The following is a 15,573-nucleotide window of genomic DNA, read 5'->3' on the forward strand; positions in this document are numbered from 1 at the left end:
TTTGACCTAAATTTCGGAGTATCATCTTGTCATTGTTTATTAGTACAATTTTTGGTTGAAATTGTGTATCTAATCTCTCCTTTTGAGGCAAAATGTTTGCTAAGCAGCCTAAGAAACATAAGTACTTATTTTTTGAATTAAAAGTGATGTATTATGAGAGAATGACCTGTCTCGTGAGGGGAAAATGACGACCAATGACCTATTTTGATAATTAATACCCGTCAAGAACATTTTCAGCATTAAGAAATGTAAGTATTTAAAAAATAATAATCTAAGTGGAACATGATAATTTAGATGAGTTGATCAAGATAAAAACTACCATGAGCAGGATTATGCTTATTTTGATCCCCATTTTCTTATGAGCAAAGTCATAGTTGAATATTGTAGTCAATGAGCACAACATTAGCTATGACGAAAGGAATCGAAAAAAATAAGTTCATTGTAGTTAAGAAAACACAAGATCAATTACGATCTTTCTTGGTCACGAAGGACTACGATTTCCTCTTATTTCACAACCGTGCATATCCCATATCAATTACAACATAAGAGATTCTACTCGAGATGGTCAAAGCAATCTTATCTTGGCAGACAGAGAATATTTTCGATGACTCAAACACAGACATACATTAAAGCAAAAGACATTAAGTTATGGAAAATAGTTTTGGCACTCTCATTCTTATTAGTTTTTTTTTTTTTTTTTTGATCCGCCTCATTCTTATTAGTTTACTCTCTTTTTCTTGTTCTTACTCACATGAAATTATTATAAAACCATCCTTATTTTTTCACTTTCCACGTACGAAGGAATGAAGGATAATTTTCTTAATTTAAATGAATTATGACAAGAAAAGAAGTGGAAAAGGATCTTTATTTCCCTAAATTAAAGAGCAATTGTATATTAATTGTTGGCTTGCATTCCGACGACTTTAAGCCAAGGCCAGCCTAGCCAGGATATCGGGGCACCACGCGCTGAGATGGGGGCGTGAATCAAACAGTTTCTTAAACTGGGTACCCATCACTTGAATGTTGGGGATGTTGAAATACGTTCATTTGAAGCCTTTGCAAAAATAAGTTCATTTGAAGCCTTTGCAATATGCTGAAAGAACGGTTTGTGTTTTCCGGCCAAGGCTGATATGCTTGTTATTCCTTTTTTCGTTGGATTTTATAATTTTAGTTTAGCTAATGAATTTTCTTATGCACATGTAACAGATCGAAGTTCCTAGCTAGGTTGTAAGTGGCAGCTCATATTTTAACTGAATCATCTATAATGAATTAGTAGTGGTAATGCAAAACTTTGCGCCCACGAGTAATTTTTTGCGGTCAAGGGTAATTTTTATGGCCATAAGTAATTCTTTCCGGCCAGGAGTAATTTTACGCGGCCAGGAGTAATTCTTTGCGGCCAAAAGTAATTTTTAGTGGCCAAGTATAATTTTTTGTGACCATAAGTAATTCGACGCGACCATGAGTAATTGTAATTCTACGTGGCAAGGAGTAATTCTTCGCGGCCAGAAGTAATTAATTTTTTGCGGCCAGGAGTAATTCTTTATGGCTAGGAGTAATTCTCTGCGGCCATAAGTAATTCTTCGCCTTCGACCATCATGCATATAGTAATCACGCTTTCAAAACTATGCGGCCATGAGTAATTTTTAGGATTCCGACGAACAATTAACAACCCAAAGATAAAACCCAAATCACGGCCAAACTTTCTTAATGTTTGCGTCCATCGGAAGTAGAGTTAACCGTTTATATTCGAAGTTTCCCAAAGATAATGAAAGTATAGTATAGAACACTGATAATCAAAGAGAGGATGAGAGAGGGAGAGAGTTTTTTTAGGTTAAAAGCAAAAAAAAGGTTAGAAATAGAAATAGAAATCTTATACAGGGATAAGTTGCACCTTTTCATAAAAGACACAACTCTTGGATGATGTCCATGTTTCCTGAAAAAAATACTAGAACCAACAGGGACGGATTCAGGAATGTATCCTAGTGGAGGCACCTGTTAATTATAATGACGAAAGTTTATTTTTTTAGTCAACCATAGTATGATCGTTCAAAATTATAGCATGCAATACTAATTACAAAAGTTTATAAAGTATATTTTAAGTTAAATTAGGTAAAAATAAGCACAAAATTTCAGACAAAATTTTTAAAGTATGTTTTAAATGAACATTAACAAATTTTAGAATGATCGAGTTAGTTTTGTTAATGTCTTTATTTTAAAATATTTCTCCGAGACAGTTAAAAACAAAGAGAATTAAAAAAGAATAGCTCCAAATAGACAAACAGTTCATAAAGTAACAAGTATAAATGCATCATATGATGAAATTAAGACAGAAAACTAATTCTATATGTCATTTTCGGGATATATACAAGTGTGTATGTTTATAAATTAGCATATTTTCATAATTATGCTAATTTATACATAAATATTCTTAAAAAATATTTTTATTTCAAATGGGGGCACGCGTTCGAGTGGGGGCACGTGCCCCGCGTGCCCCATGTCCGTCTGTCCCTGAGAACCAACCCATTTTTTCCACAAACCAATAGCAATTCGCATGCATGATAAATAGTACACTAACAACAGTAGAATAAAAGTTGGAAGAAGAAAGCACCTAATTTCCACTCTCTTTCTCTTTTTCTCACCAACCAAATGACAACACTTACAACATACAGACTCGAGGTGGTCAAAGCGATCTGACCTTGAAATACCAAACTTATTACCAATATGACTTATTACAAAAGCTCTAAATAAAGGGAAATGGATTTTGCACTCCTTTTTAATTCGGCAGCATATTTTTTCCGGTTCTTATTCACGTGGAAGAGCAATGGTAGATTAGTTGTTGGCTTGCATTGCAAGAACCTTAAGCCAAGCCGGCCTGGCCAGGATATCGGCACACCACGCGTTGACATGGGGGTGTGAATCAAACAGTTTCTTAACTTGGGTACCCATCAAAACTTGAATGTTGGGGAGGTGGTGCAAATCCGCCAAGGTGAAGTCGTCTCCGCCCAAGTACTTGGACTGAGCTAGTCGCGCCTCGTATACGTCCAGAACTTGACCCAATTTGGCCTCCTTCTCATCCACCACTGCGGCGTCCGTTGTCATCCCGAACATGGGCTTGAAAACAAGCTCCCAATAGAGGCTCGAAGCCACCGGGTCAAACTGGTGAGCCTCTGCTTCCATCCACATCGATAGGATGGCCATTTTCTTCCCATCCGAATATATCAACTGGTTCCCCTTGTCGGCATATGCATGTGCGATGTACAAGTTTATTGCCCTTGATTCTGCAAATCCAACATCAAAGTCGAATTGTATAGGTTTCTCTGTACTCTTGAATTTGAGTTATTATATATAGGTTTCTATGTTAGAAAAGAGAATTGCAAACAACTTTGCTTTCATTGATCTGTAGCTAGCAACTGTATTTAAAATTTAAAATATAGGTCTAACATGCATGATATAAACTACAAGACTTGATGTCTAAGAAATTCAAACCAACTAGAAAACATTTAGAATAAAGAAATTTATACTAATTGGAGTAGTAAACACGAATAATGACCTGACTGAAAAGGAAACTTAATAATAAAACCTAAGAACATGGAAAACATAATACTACTGTATTAATTTCTTAATACTTATGCTAACACGGTCAGTGAAAGAGAACATTTTTTTTGTCACTCGATAGATTTATAGCCTACTCCTAATGGGATGAGAAAAGGGTACCGCTAAGCGGCAAACGGGTAAGGCAAGCCCCAACCACCACACTAAACACTCGTGCTCCAGGCGAGAATTGAAACCCTGCCTTCCATTTGGAAGAGGTGAAGAAGTGGTTACTGTTGGAGTTTTTCAAAATAAAAGGTTGCGGGAGGTTATTCGTGAAAAGGTGCGACACCTTTTCACATGGGGTATGACTTTACGTGAATAGTTATTACACCTATTAACTTAGGGTGTGACTATTAGAATGGGGTGTGATTGTTAGGAAGGGATGTGATACATGGAGGTGCCTCCATGAGGCATGACTCTTCCTAATTAATTATTTGCATGAAAGGGTGCCTACTAAAAGGCATGATCCTTTCTCATAATTAATTGTCTCCAAAAGACATACCCTTTCTAATGTGTGTTTACAAAAGACACAACCTTTCACGTAAGGGTGCCTATAAGTCTATAAATAGGCCATTGGTTAATTCATTTGACACACCAATAAAATATCCAGAAACTCTCCTGCTTCTCTGTCTCGTTGTTTTCTATACTGTTATTCCGTTATTCTGCAGAAACGGAATTAACAGTACTTGGTTCAATTGATTCTCATAGGCTCGGTATTCTGTCTGTCCTTCGTTTGTGCGGACGCAGGCAGAAGATCATTGATCGGGCTTCGTTTTATCCTCAGAACAGATTCGCTGTAACCCGGTGCACACCTATTGATGGGGGCGAATACTGTTTTCGGAAAGCGACGACGTAACGTGACTCGAAGCGGTTTCCATCAGTTTGTTCAAGTTTCAGAAGGCTCCAGATTTTGAAGGTTCCAATTTTTGCACCAACAATCGAAAACAGTATTCTACCATGGCTTCAAAATCGTTGCGAGCGTTGACACAAGATTTCGTGAAATTGGACAAGTTTGATGGCGGTAACTTCAGACGTTGGCAAAAGAAGTTGCATGTTTTGCTTACGACTCTCAAAGTCGTGTATGTTCTCACCAACCCCTTTCCGGAGGAGAATGAAGATGAAACATTGGAGGAGGCTCGTGTGAGGAAGAAGTTTGAAAGTGATGACTACATTTGCAAGGGTCATATTCTGAATGCACTTTCGGATGCTTTGTTCGATGTGTATTCGGATACGGAGACTGCAAAGGAGATGTGGGATTCCTTGGAAGGGAGGTATTTGACTGAAGATGCAACAAGTAAGAAATTTCTGGTCAGTCAATTTATGAACTACAAAATGATTGATAACAAGTCTGTGATTGATCAGTTGCATGAAATTCAGCATATCTTAAATCAGTTTAAGGTTAAGAACATGAACATGGATGAATCGATCATAGTGTCATCTGTGATTGATAAACTTCCTCCCTCCTGGAAAGAGTATAAGAAAACTCTTAAACACAAAACTGAAGATCTTACGCTGGAACAATTGGCTGTCCATCTTCGGGTGGAGGAAGAGTCAAAGCGTCAAGAAAAGAAGGAACTTGGAGATAATATTTCCAAGATCCATGTAGTGGAGGGAGGAAAGAGTACCAACAAGGGTAAAGGTAAACAGAAGCAGAAAGCCCGAAAGGGCGATGACCGTGGTGATGAACCAAAAGGAAAAAAGCCAAAAGTTGTATGTTGGCGTTGCGGTCAGCCAGGGCACTTTAAGAAGGACTGCAAGTCCAACAAGAAGAATGATCCAGGGGCATCGAGTTCAAAGAATAACTTTGTGGCTGTAATATCTGAGATTAATGTTCTCGAGGATGCTGATAACAGGTGGATCGACTCAGGGGCTACAAAGCATGTGTGCAATGATAAGAGGTTCTTCACCGACTATGAATCGGTTGAAGATGGTACAGTTCTTTACATGGGTAATTCATCAACTGCTCTTATCAAAGGCAAAGGAAAAGTGGACTTAGAGTTCACTTCTGGGAAGATTCTGACTCTGACTGATGTTTACTATGTACCAGAAGTTAGGAAAAACCTTGTATCTGGAAGCCTGCTTAATAAGCATGGTTTCAAGTTAGTGTTTGAGTCAGGCAAATTTGTTCTGTCTAAGAGTGGTACTTTTGTTGGGAAAGGCTATTTGTACGAGGGCATGTTCAAGCTTAACATTAATAACACAGTTGCTATTTCTGCTTACTTGATTGACTCTCTTTCTTTATGGCATAATCGGTTGGGGCATGTTAATACTAGGAAAATGGATACTATGGTTAAATTAGATTTGATACCTAAATATGATGTTGATATGGTTGATAAATGCAAAGTGTGTTCACTTACTAAAATAACCAGAGTTCCATTTCCTAAAATTGAAAGAACAACTACTCTGTTAGAACTTGTTCATAGTGATGTGTGTGACATGCATAGCACTCCAACTAGAGGAGGTAAGGAATATTTTGTAACTTTCATAGATGACTATTCCAAATATTGCTATGTGTATCTATTGCATTCAAAAGATGAAGTTCTTGAGAAGTTTATTGCTTTTAAAACCGAAGTTGAAAATCAATGTGGAACAAAGATAAAACGTTTAAGGTCTGATAGGGGTGGTGAATACCATTTCCCTGATTACTGTGAATCAGTTGGGATCATTCATGAGAAAACTGCACCTTATACTCTATAGCAAAATGGAGTTGCTGAAAGAAAGAATCGGACTTTGACTGAGATGGTTAATGCTATGCTTAGCAATTCAGGATTAAGTAGTGGTATGTGGGGCGAAGCCATACTTACTGCTACTTATATTTTGAATAGGGTGCCTCTCAAAAAGTCTAATATAACTCCTTATGAGTTATGGAAAAGAAAGAAACCGAACCTAAGTTATTTCAAAACTTGGGGATGTAGAGCAATCGTTAGATTGCCGAAATCCAAAAGGAAGAAGTTGGGTGAAAAAGGAATTGAATGCATATTCATTGGTTATGCTTTACATAGTAAAGCATATCGGTTTCTGGTTTCTGAGCCAAATGATTCAGTTGGAGTAAACACCATTATTGAATCACGTGATGCAGTATTTTATGAGAATAGGTTCGTATCTATTCCAAAGGTGCCTAATCAAGAGAATGAGCCAGACTCTCTGGAGTCTGACATAGAGGCGGAACCTACGGAACATGACGGACTTAGGAGAAGCAAAAGGGCTCGAGTTGCTAAGTCATTTGGTCCTGACTTCATAGTTTATCTAGTTGAAGGAACTAGAAAGATTGCAGATAATCATTTCATGATTTCGCTTCATGTGGAATCGGATCCCTTGACCATCGGGGAGGCTATGAAATCACAAGATTATGCTTTCTGGAAAGAAGCAATCCAGGATGAAATGGATTCTATTATGGGTAATAATACCTGGGTTCTTGCTGATTTGCCTCCGGGTTCCAAAGCCATTGGCTGCAAATGGATTTTCAAGAAGAAAATGAGGGTCGATGGTACAATCGACAAGTTCAAGGCACGGTTGGTTGCCAAGGGCTTCACGCAAAAAGAAGGTATTGATTATTTCGATACTTATGCTCCGGTGGCAAGGATCTCTACAATTAGAGTACTAATTGCGTTGACTTCCATTTATAAACTTGAGATTCACCAAATGGATGTTAAGACTGCATTCCTAAATGGTGAGTTGGATGAAGAGATTTATATGGAGCAACCGGAGGGTTTTGTTGTGCAATGTCAAGAACACAAAGTATGCAAACTTGTTAAGTCTCTTTACGGACTTAAACAAGCACCTAAACAGTGGCATGAAAAGTTTGATAAGGTGATTGTATCAAACGGGTTTAGGATACACCAGTCTGATAAATGTGTATATAGTAAATTTAGTGGTAATCAAGGTGTAATCATATGTTTGTACGTGGATGATATGCTTATCTTTGGGACTGATCTAGAAAGCATTCAAAGTACAAAGGATATCCTTTCATCTAGTTTTAGTATGAAGGATATGAGTGTTGCTGATGTAATTCTGGGAATCAGAATTAAGAGACAAAAAGGAAATTTAATCCTTAGTCAGTCTCATTACATTGAGAAAGTTCTAAAGAAGTTTAATCACTTTGATTGCACGCCGATTTCTACACCATTTGATCCACATGTTAAGTTGTATCCTAATACTGGTAGAGCAATTTCACAACTAGAATATTCTAGAGTGATAGGAAGCTTGATGTATGCCATGACTTGCACAAGACCAGATATTGCATACGCTGTGGGGAAACTAAGTAGGTACACACATAATCCAAGCGATGTCCATTGGCACGCAGTTAATCGGGTATTGAGGTATCTAAAGAAAACTATAGACTATGGGATGGTTTATAGTGGTTATCCTTCGGTTCTAGAAGGATATACTGATGCTAGTTGGATAGCCAAGAATGAAGATCACTTGTCAACAAGTGGATGGGTCTTCACACTTGGTGGAGGAGCAGTTTCTTGGGGATCTAAGAAACAAAGTCTCATTACAGACTCAACTATGGCAGCTGAGTTTGTAGCACTAGCAGCAGGGAGCAAAGAGGCAGAGTGGCTGAGAAGTATGTTGTGGGAGATACCCATGTGGCCAAAACCTATGCCACCTATATCTTTGCATTGTGATAGTCAGTCGACTCTATCACGGGCTTATAGCCAGGTGTATAATGGAAAGTCCAGGCATATAGGACTTCGACATAGCTATGTGAGGAACTTGATTACAGATGGGGTGATAACCATTGATTATGTAAAATCAAGTCAAAACTTGGCTGATCCTTTAACAAAAGGTCTTGCAAGGGATTTGATGTGGAGAACATCACAGGGGATGGGACTCAAGCCCATTGAAATTTAATCACTCTTGGTGGAAACTCGACTCAACGCTTGAATAACATCAAGTCTTGGGTTCAATGAGCAAAGTACACCATAAGTTGTGGTTGCAAGCATTTTCCGATTTTATCCATCCCATGGTAAATGCTTGGTACCTGTAATGTAAACATGGAGGTTAAGCTACTTAGCTTTTAATAGACTTCTAACGGTTTGTTAGGTTTCAAGTGCTGTAGTTACAGGGGCACTTTCAAAGTCTACCTATATGAGTGTGAAGGTGGTGCCGCCTTCTATGGGTTCAAGGGCTAGGACTCTAGAGCGCTCATGAAATTCAGGATAAAGACACATGGCCAAACCACGTGTCGGCAAATTTGAATACTTGAGTCAAACAAGATGCGTGCGTGAGACGCGTCCGGTTGGTCATTTAAGAATCGCTAGTTCAAAGACAAGACTACTATGCTTTCCGACTAACTTTGATGTGTTTTCACTAGGTGAATGGTTCAAGTCGTGAGACACCTTCATTGATGCACAAGTCTTTTCAAAGGAACCAAGAAAACTTTTTCTCTATTTCGAAAATGGTGGGGGATTGTTGGAGTTTTTCAAAATAAAAGGTTGCGGGAGGTTATTCGTGAAAAGGTGCGACACCTTTTCACATGGGGTATGACTTTACGTGAATAGTTATTACACCTATTAACTTAGGGTGTGACTATTAGAATGGGGTGTGATTGTTAGGAAGGGATGTGATACATGGAGGTGCCTCCATGAGGCATGACTCTTCCTAATTAATTATTTGCATGAAAGGGTGCCTACTAAAAGGCATGATCCTTTCTCATAATTAATTGTCTCCAAAAGACATACCCTTTCTAATGTGTGTTTACAAAAGACACAACCTTTCACGTAAGGGTGCCTATAAGTCTATAAATAGGCCATTGGTTAATTCATTTGACACACCAATAAAATATCCAGAAACTCTCCTGCTTCTCTGTCTCGTTGTTTTCTATACTGTTATTCCGTTATTCTGCAGAAACGGAATTAACAGTACTTGGTTCAATTGATTCTCATAGGCTCGGTATTCTGTCTGTCCTTCGTTTGTGCGGACGCAGGCAGAAGATCATTGATCGGGCTTCGTTTTATCCTCAGAACAGATTCGCTGTAACCCGGTGCACACCTATTGGTGGGGGCGAATACTGTTTTCGGAAAGCGACGACGTAACGTGACTCGAAGCGGTTTCCATCAGTTTGTTCAAGTTTCAGAAGGCTCCAGATTTTGAAGGTTCCAATTTTTGCACCAACAGTTACGAGCGTGTTCGTGAAAGAGAACATCATTTGGCAAAATATTGAATTAATCAACACACACACATGTTTAGATACGTGAACGACAATTCATCACATACGATCGAACCAAACAAATCATACTTTGCTGTCTAAAACAAAACAAATATGATTTGATGATGCAACTACCTATTCAGTCTTGAATAACCATCATCCCAACAAATTCTACAAATTGAACCTTTTTCTCTATGGATATGTACGTATAGAGTAGCTAGGTAGGTAGCAATCCATACCGAAGAGTTTCAGATCTCCATCATCAAACGCCGGAACTTGACCAAATGGCTACATGAGGGAAGAGAGGGAGAAGTTTTTTAGAAGTGAAACAAAGAAAATGAAAATCACTCTCTGTTCATGGCTCATTTGAGAAGATGTTTGTTTTAGTTTGTTGTACAATTAATCTTACGTTGAGAGAAATGAAAGGTTCCTTTTTGTGGCCGCCGGTTCTCATGTCAACTGGAACTAACTCGAAGTCGAGCTCTTTCTCGTAGAGGCAAGCGAACACTCGCTGGGATGCGGTTGATAATACGGCTCCGTGGACCTTCATTTTTGCCGGATCGACTGAGATTAGCTCAGTGAAAGATTAAAGTCCAAGAGAAAGAGAGGAGGAGGATTGGATAGGGGGTAAGCAGAGGACGATAAGGTTTCTTTTTTTATAGTTACGGTTTGTTCTGTTTGTTTAGTGGCCAGCTGTTGCCCATGTCGGCAATTTTGTTTGGTGGGGTTAGTTTTGTTTTTTTGCCAAGTGGTATGGCGGAGTTTGAGGTAGTCAGTAAGTTAGTACACAGAATATTCAAAGGCTATCATAGTCCTGAACCAACAACGCTCTTAATGGGACTCGAATCATGGGAGGACCTCCCACGGGGGTGTTGGAAATAGGTTGCTCCAAATTCTAAACTGTTGGCAAAATCTCCACAAACACTGAAATACATTTCAAGTCACGACTATAGTCGTTTTCCTAAAGACGGTATTTGCCTCTACCAAACATTATGCAAAGGGTTACAACAAATTTGCCTTCAAGATAAATCGATGCCTGAACTCGAAATTTTTTCCCGTTTGCGTTTGCACTAACGAAAATGGATAGAATATCTGCTAGACGAATATACAAGAACCGTTAAAACTACTGAATTATGTTTTATGCAGCAAAATAGAATGCTAGAAAAAATAGAGAGATGTGCGAGAATTTCGGCTTTTGTGTGTGCACTAAATTCTGAAAAGTAGTGGTCTATTTATAGGCTACTACGCACCCATTGTGAATGGGTATGCACCCGATCTATCCTGACCGTTGGATAAGATCCTACGGTCTTGATCGACTAGTCACATCAAACTAGTGTATTGTTTCATTCACATCCAATCAGATTTGATCCCAATCCGTTTGATCGTGCCCGTTCACGGCCGATGGCTGCGATCGTAACTCCACGAACCAGTGTATCTGTGGGCTCGAGTTTCACCCAATCGGAATCGCACCGTATGACTCACCTGCCACGCGTGTGACATGTGACATCCACTGTCACCTTACTGCTAACTTGCAATAAGAAAAGGCACCTACAAGGCACCGATGTGCTAAAGTGCAAAGTGCGCCGACAAAGCGCCACACAACCAATGCTGTGCACTCATGGCTCGGGCGCGAAGCACCATTGGGTTGCACCATACTATATCATTATTTAAACATATTAGGAAAGCTCCCTAATATATACCACTCTAACTTTTCTCAACTAACGAATGTGGGACAAAACCTACAAAGAGGAAAACAAGCATTCTAAAGGAAACAAGAAAATTTTACAAAACCAAAACAACGACTCATTTATTTTGAAAATCTCTAACAAGGGGAAGGACCAAGAAATACCATTGGGCTACAAATCTTTTGGCGTTTGGTGGTGTATAAAAGGATCCGGTTTCTCGGTAGTGCAATTGCACTAAATCCTCTTCAGCCTCATCTCAACCATTCATCTCAAGAATTAATGGCGTAGATTTTAAAAACAATGGCTTTGTTTGATTGGAAGTTTAGTTTAGTTTAGTTTTGGTAGTGGGTGGAGAGAGAAATATGATAATGATTGAAGAGCGGAATAATGATTGGAGAGAAATGGAGAGAGATGAAAAAGTAATAATTGGAGAAAAAAATAGGGTAATGATTGAAAAACTAAACTAAAACTAAACTAAAATGTGAACCGAACACAACCAACTAATTTCGAGAAGAGTAATTTCTTCCCGGGAAGAAATTTTCAACGAAATCTAACTAGTAAAAATACTTTTGGGTGACGAGCGGGTACCACATGATGGCATACCTGTTGGCGATCCCAGCCTTCCAAACGTGTTTTGAATGGTCCAAATTACTCTCTCTCTCTCTCTCTCTCTCTCTCTCTCTCTCTCTCTCAACCCACCACTTTCCCTCCTCTTTTTCTTTATCTTAAATCCAAACCATTCAAAATACGTTAGAACGGTTGGAATCGCCGACGAAATACCACTTGTATGGTACCCGCTCGGCACCCTAAAACTTCTCGAAACGTGAAACTGCACCGACGCCCCATGTGACTAAAAAAGGAGGGTTCTTTTTTTCTTTAAATTGATGGACAAAGTCAATCCCATTGAAAAAAGGAGTATTCAATTTCATTGATTCATGAGCTACTCTCCCCTTTGGCCTAGCTTTCCGAAAGTTTAGTAGATAAGTTTTTTTTATTACCCCGTCATTATTTATCTACTAAACATTGTGTCCCAATAGGTTAGTGCTCCACCACGAAAAGGGATGTAATTTCAAACAAAATTTATCTACTAAACATTATTTTTAGGCTTCTTAATTCGCACCCATTTGCACGACATGAGGTTTTCCACTTTCTGGTTTGATTGCCAATCACCGCCTGATTATCTTTGCGCCAAGTGAGTTTTCACTTTCGTTACCAATAACACCTCGATATTAAATGAGTTGAGCTTGAACCCTTTAAAATTCGACTCTGCTCTGCTTGTTTAAATTTCAGTTCAGCCCGTCAATCAAATTATTTTAGAGTCTTTTGACTGGATAAGATGGTGCCACGTGCGTTTACATGGCGTTTTGCTATATTCCAATTGGCAAGACACATACTCCATTTTATAGCCGCTGTGCAATGTCTTGGAATTAGGTTGAGAATAAAAATAGTTATAATCTCACCTAGCTATTGGAATTAGGAGGAGAATAACTACTACCTTGTGCACCCCGTGGGAAAGGGCAAAGACATTATTCTTTTTTTTACTCAGGTATCTGGTCAGCTTACGACCTTGATTAATCATAGAAGACTAATCTCACTTCCCATTTGAGAGGGTTTCAAATAAAATCTAAGCAAAGCTTTGTATCGATTGGTTCCAAAGAAGTTGATAGCACTTGAGAGGTTTCGAACTTGAGACAAAAAATTCTTAAGTCACGGGTCTTGACCACTAGACCAATCCATTGAGGTTGGATAAAGGCATTACTCGTCTGGCCTCCGGTAAAGTTTTTTAACGGAGTTTTGAAAGTGAAAGAGGCTTTGAAATTTAGTCATAAAAGATACTGGACGAAATAAAGATTAGATTTGTTTGTAATTTTGCATGTTGGGTATCCAAAATGCCTAGCAGTACTAGTGGGATCTTCTAAGGCTGTGAAGGGCAAAATCGCGTCACGCTTAGCTGCTTTTGATGTTCAAAAGAATCAAAACTATTGGTTGTGTTTGTGATAAAACAAGTACACTTGTTTGAACGGAATTTTTTATTGAGAAAATAAAAGAAATTAAAACAGGGGAAAATAGTACTCCCACCACCGTTCGGGTCAGACGGTGGTGGTGTTAAGCCTGAGGTGCTGTTGGTGGCGGCGGCTTGGTGCTTGGGCGACAGCGACAATGGTGCTGTTTGTTTATTAATTAGGGTTGGTTGTGGTGTTTGGGCTAGGTTTGGTCCTTTTTTGGGCCAAGCTTGGTCCATTTGTTGAGTTGATTTTTTGATTTGGGCAGTTTAGGTCTTTTTTATGTGCATAATACTCCAGTACTAATTTGATTAGTATTAGACTCATTTAGGGTGTTTGGACTTCAGTGGACTTCGGCCCAATTGGGTGTTCTCGATTGGTTTTTTGCTAATCGTAGGATTATAGGTCTTTGATTGGGCAGATGAATGTTCTTTGAAAACGATGTTGTTTCTTTGCTCCTTCTAATCTTGTAAAAATTTCAAGATTAATGAAATTTTGTTGCTGTTAAAAAAAAAAGCTTTTCTTTCTCTTAAGAAGCTATCAGATCCATATGACTACTGAGATTGGTTATTGATTTTGATACCGCATTGCATTTGGATGATCTTCGCTATCAAATTCAAATATGTAGTCCATACTCATTTTTATTGGTACATTTAAAGCAATTATGGTCATGAACCTACTTAAAAAGAGGATGAACATTATTTATTTATTTATTGGTTATTACCACCGCATGACTCGCATGAGCCTCACTTTTTTGTGCTAACGCTAAAATAAAATAGCATTACCCACTCTTAACATTAATGAATCCCTTAAGCCAAAAAAAAGAACGACGGAGAGACATCTAAATTCACTAAACAAATACTGATCCTTAATTACAAAAGAGCTACCCATGGTGCACGAGGCTCTCGCTAGTATATTGCTGGATTTGGAGATTGGTTGAATATACACAGTTTTACCACTCAAGTGGAGAGACTGTTTCCGTGATTCAAACCTGTAAACCATCCGAATGGAAGAGCGGCAAATACAGCGTGGCTCATGAAGTTGATTTTTTGCCAAAATACATCCAACCCGTTGGCCGTTGATTTTTATAAACGCATGTGAATAAATGAAGTAGATTTTACCATATTTACACAAGGGTAATGCAATCACAAGATGAAATTTAGGAAAAAATTTGATCAATGCTAGTGAGTTATGGTAGAAAGATATCTGCAGTAATCAAAATGCAGGTGATCGAGTTAAATGTGGTTACATATATATTTGTAAAAAGGAAAAACACAAGCCCAAAAACTCTATATATACAATTGGTACCATTACTTGCTGACATACGTACAAATGTCCCAGGGCATATGTTAGCAAGACTGTATGAAATAAGGTGGACAGCCGATCAAAGTAAAAAAATAAGGTGGATTAATCTCATCATTCCAATACCATGATCTTGGATCGAAGCTCTTATTTTATGGTAGCTGTTGTGCTAGGCTTTGGGTTATTGGGATATTCTAGGGCCTAGTATCGGGAACATATTGGGAAATGCACAATCGGAACCGCCGCGGCCTATAAATTGTTTATTTCAATAGCTTAAATTGCATATAGCTATGTTGATAATGACTCATAGTGAGTGGGGGCTATCGTCATACTCTCTCCGTCCCATTTTTATTGTTCATTTTCGTTTTTCGTGTCGTTCTTTCAACACTTATATCTCCCAATCTATAATGTTTTTTATAATTTTGAAAACTTTGTATTATAGATCTAATCGAAAACTATCAAACAAGATCCATATTGCATATTTTTGAAGATTTATATTGGAAGATATAAGCGTTGAAAGAACGGCACGAAAAACGAAAATGGACTATAAAAATGGGACGGAGGGAGTATTAATTAATACTATATATCACCGCGGCTAAAAGTACATAAATATACAAAAACAGGTCATTTTTTACATGGGAGAAATAGGGTTTTGGGAATTAGCTGGTGTTATAGAAATTATTGGTTTGAACTCATGTCAAATGCACGGGAGTACATTGTACTTGTTAGTAATTGGCTGCCTACTACTCCACTTGCTACAAAGTCTTTGCTTCAGAATTAATAAATTTTTGCTTTCTCGATATCAATTCTTATATCCAGTTCAGCCTAATGAACAGTA

General features: G+C 38.4%; 1 protein-coding gene across 1 annotated transcript; it reads right to left on the minus strand.

Annotated features, from left to right (window-relative positions):
- Nucleotides 1-2,591: 2,591 nt before the first annotated feature.
- Nucleotides 2,592-10,373, minus strand: LOC131315102 (glutathione S-transferase-like). Its single transcript, XM_058344170.1, has 3 exons — nucleotides 10,155-10,373; nucleotides 9,985-10,033; nucleotides 2,592-3,278 (listed from the first exon to the last, which is right to left on the minus strand). Exons 1-3 carry the CDS (start codon nucleotides 10,293-10,295, stop codon nucleotides 2,830-2,832), a joined length of 639 nt encoding a protein of 212 aa, XP_058200153.1. The 5' UTR covers nucleotides 10,296-10,373; the 3' UTR covers nucleotides 2,592-2,829.
- Nucleotides 10,374-15,573: the final 5,200 nt, after the last annotated feature.

Source organism: Rhododendron vialii, chromosome 13a (assembly GCF_030253575.1).
Source record: "Rhododendron vialii isolate Sample 1 chromosome 13a, ASM3025357v1".
NCBI classification, from domain to species: Eukaryota; Viridiplantae; Streptophyta; class Magnoliopsida; order Ericales; family Ericaceae; genus Rhododendron; species Rhododendron vialii.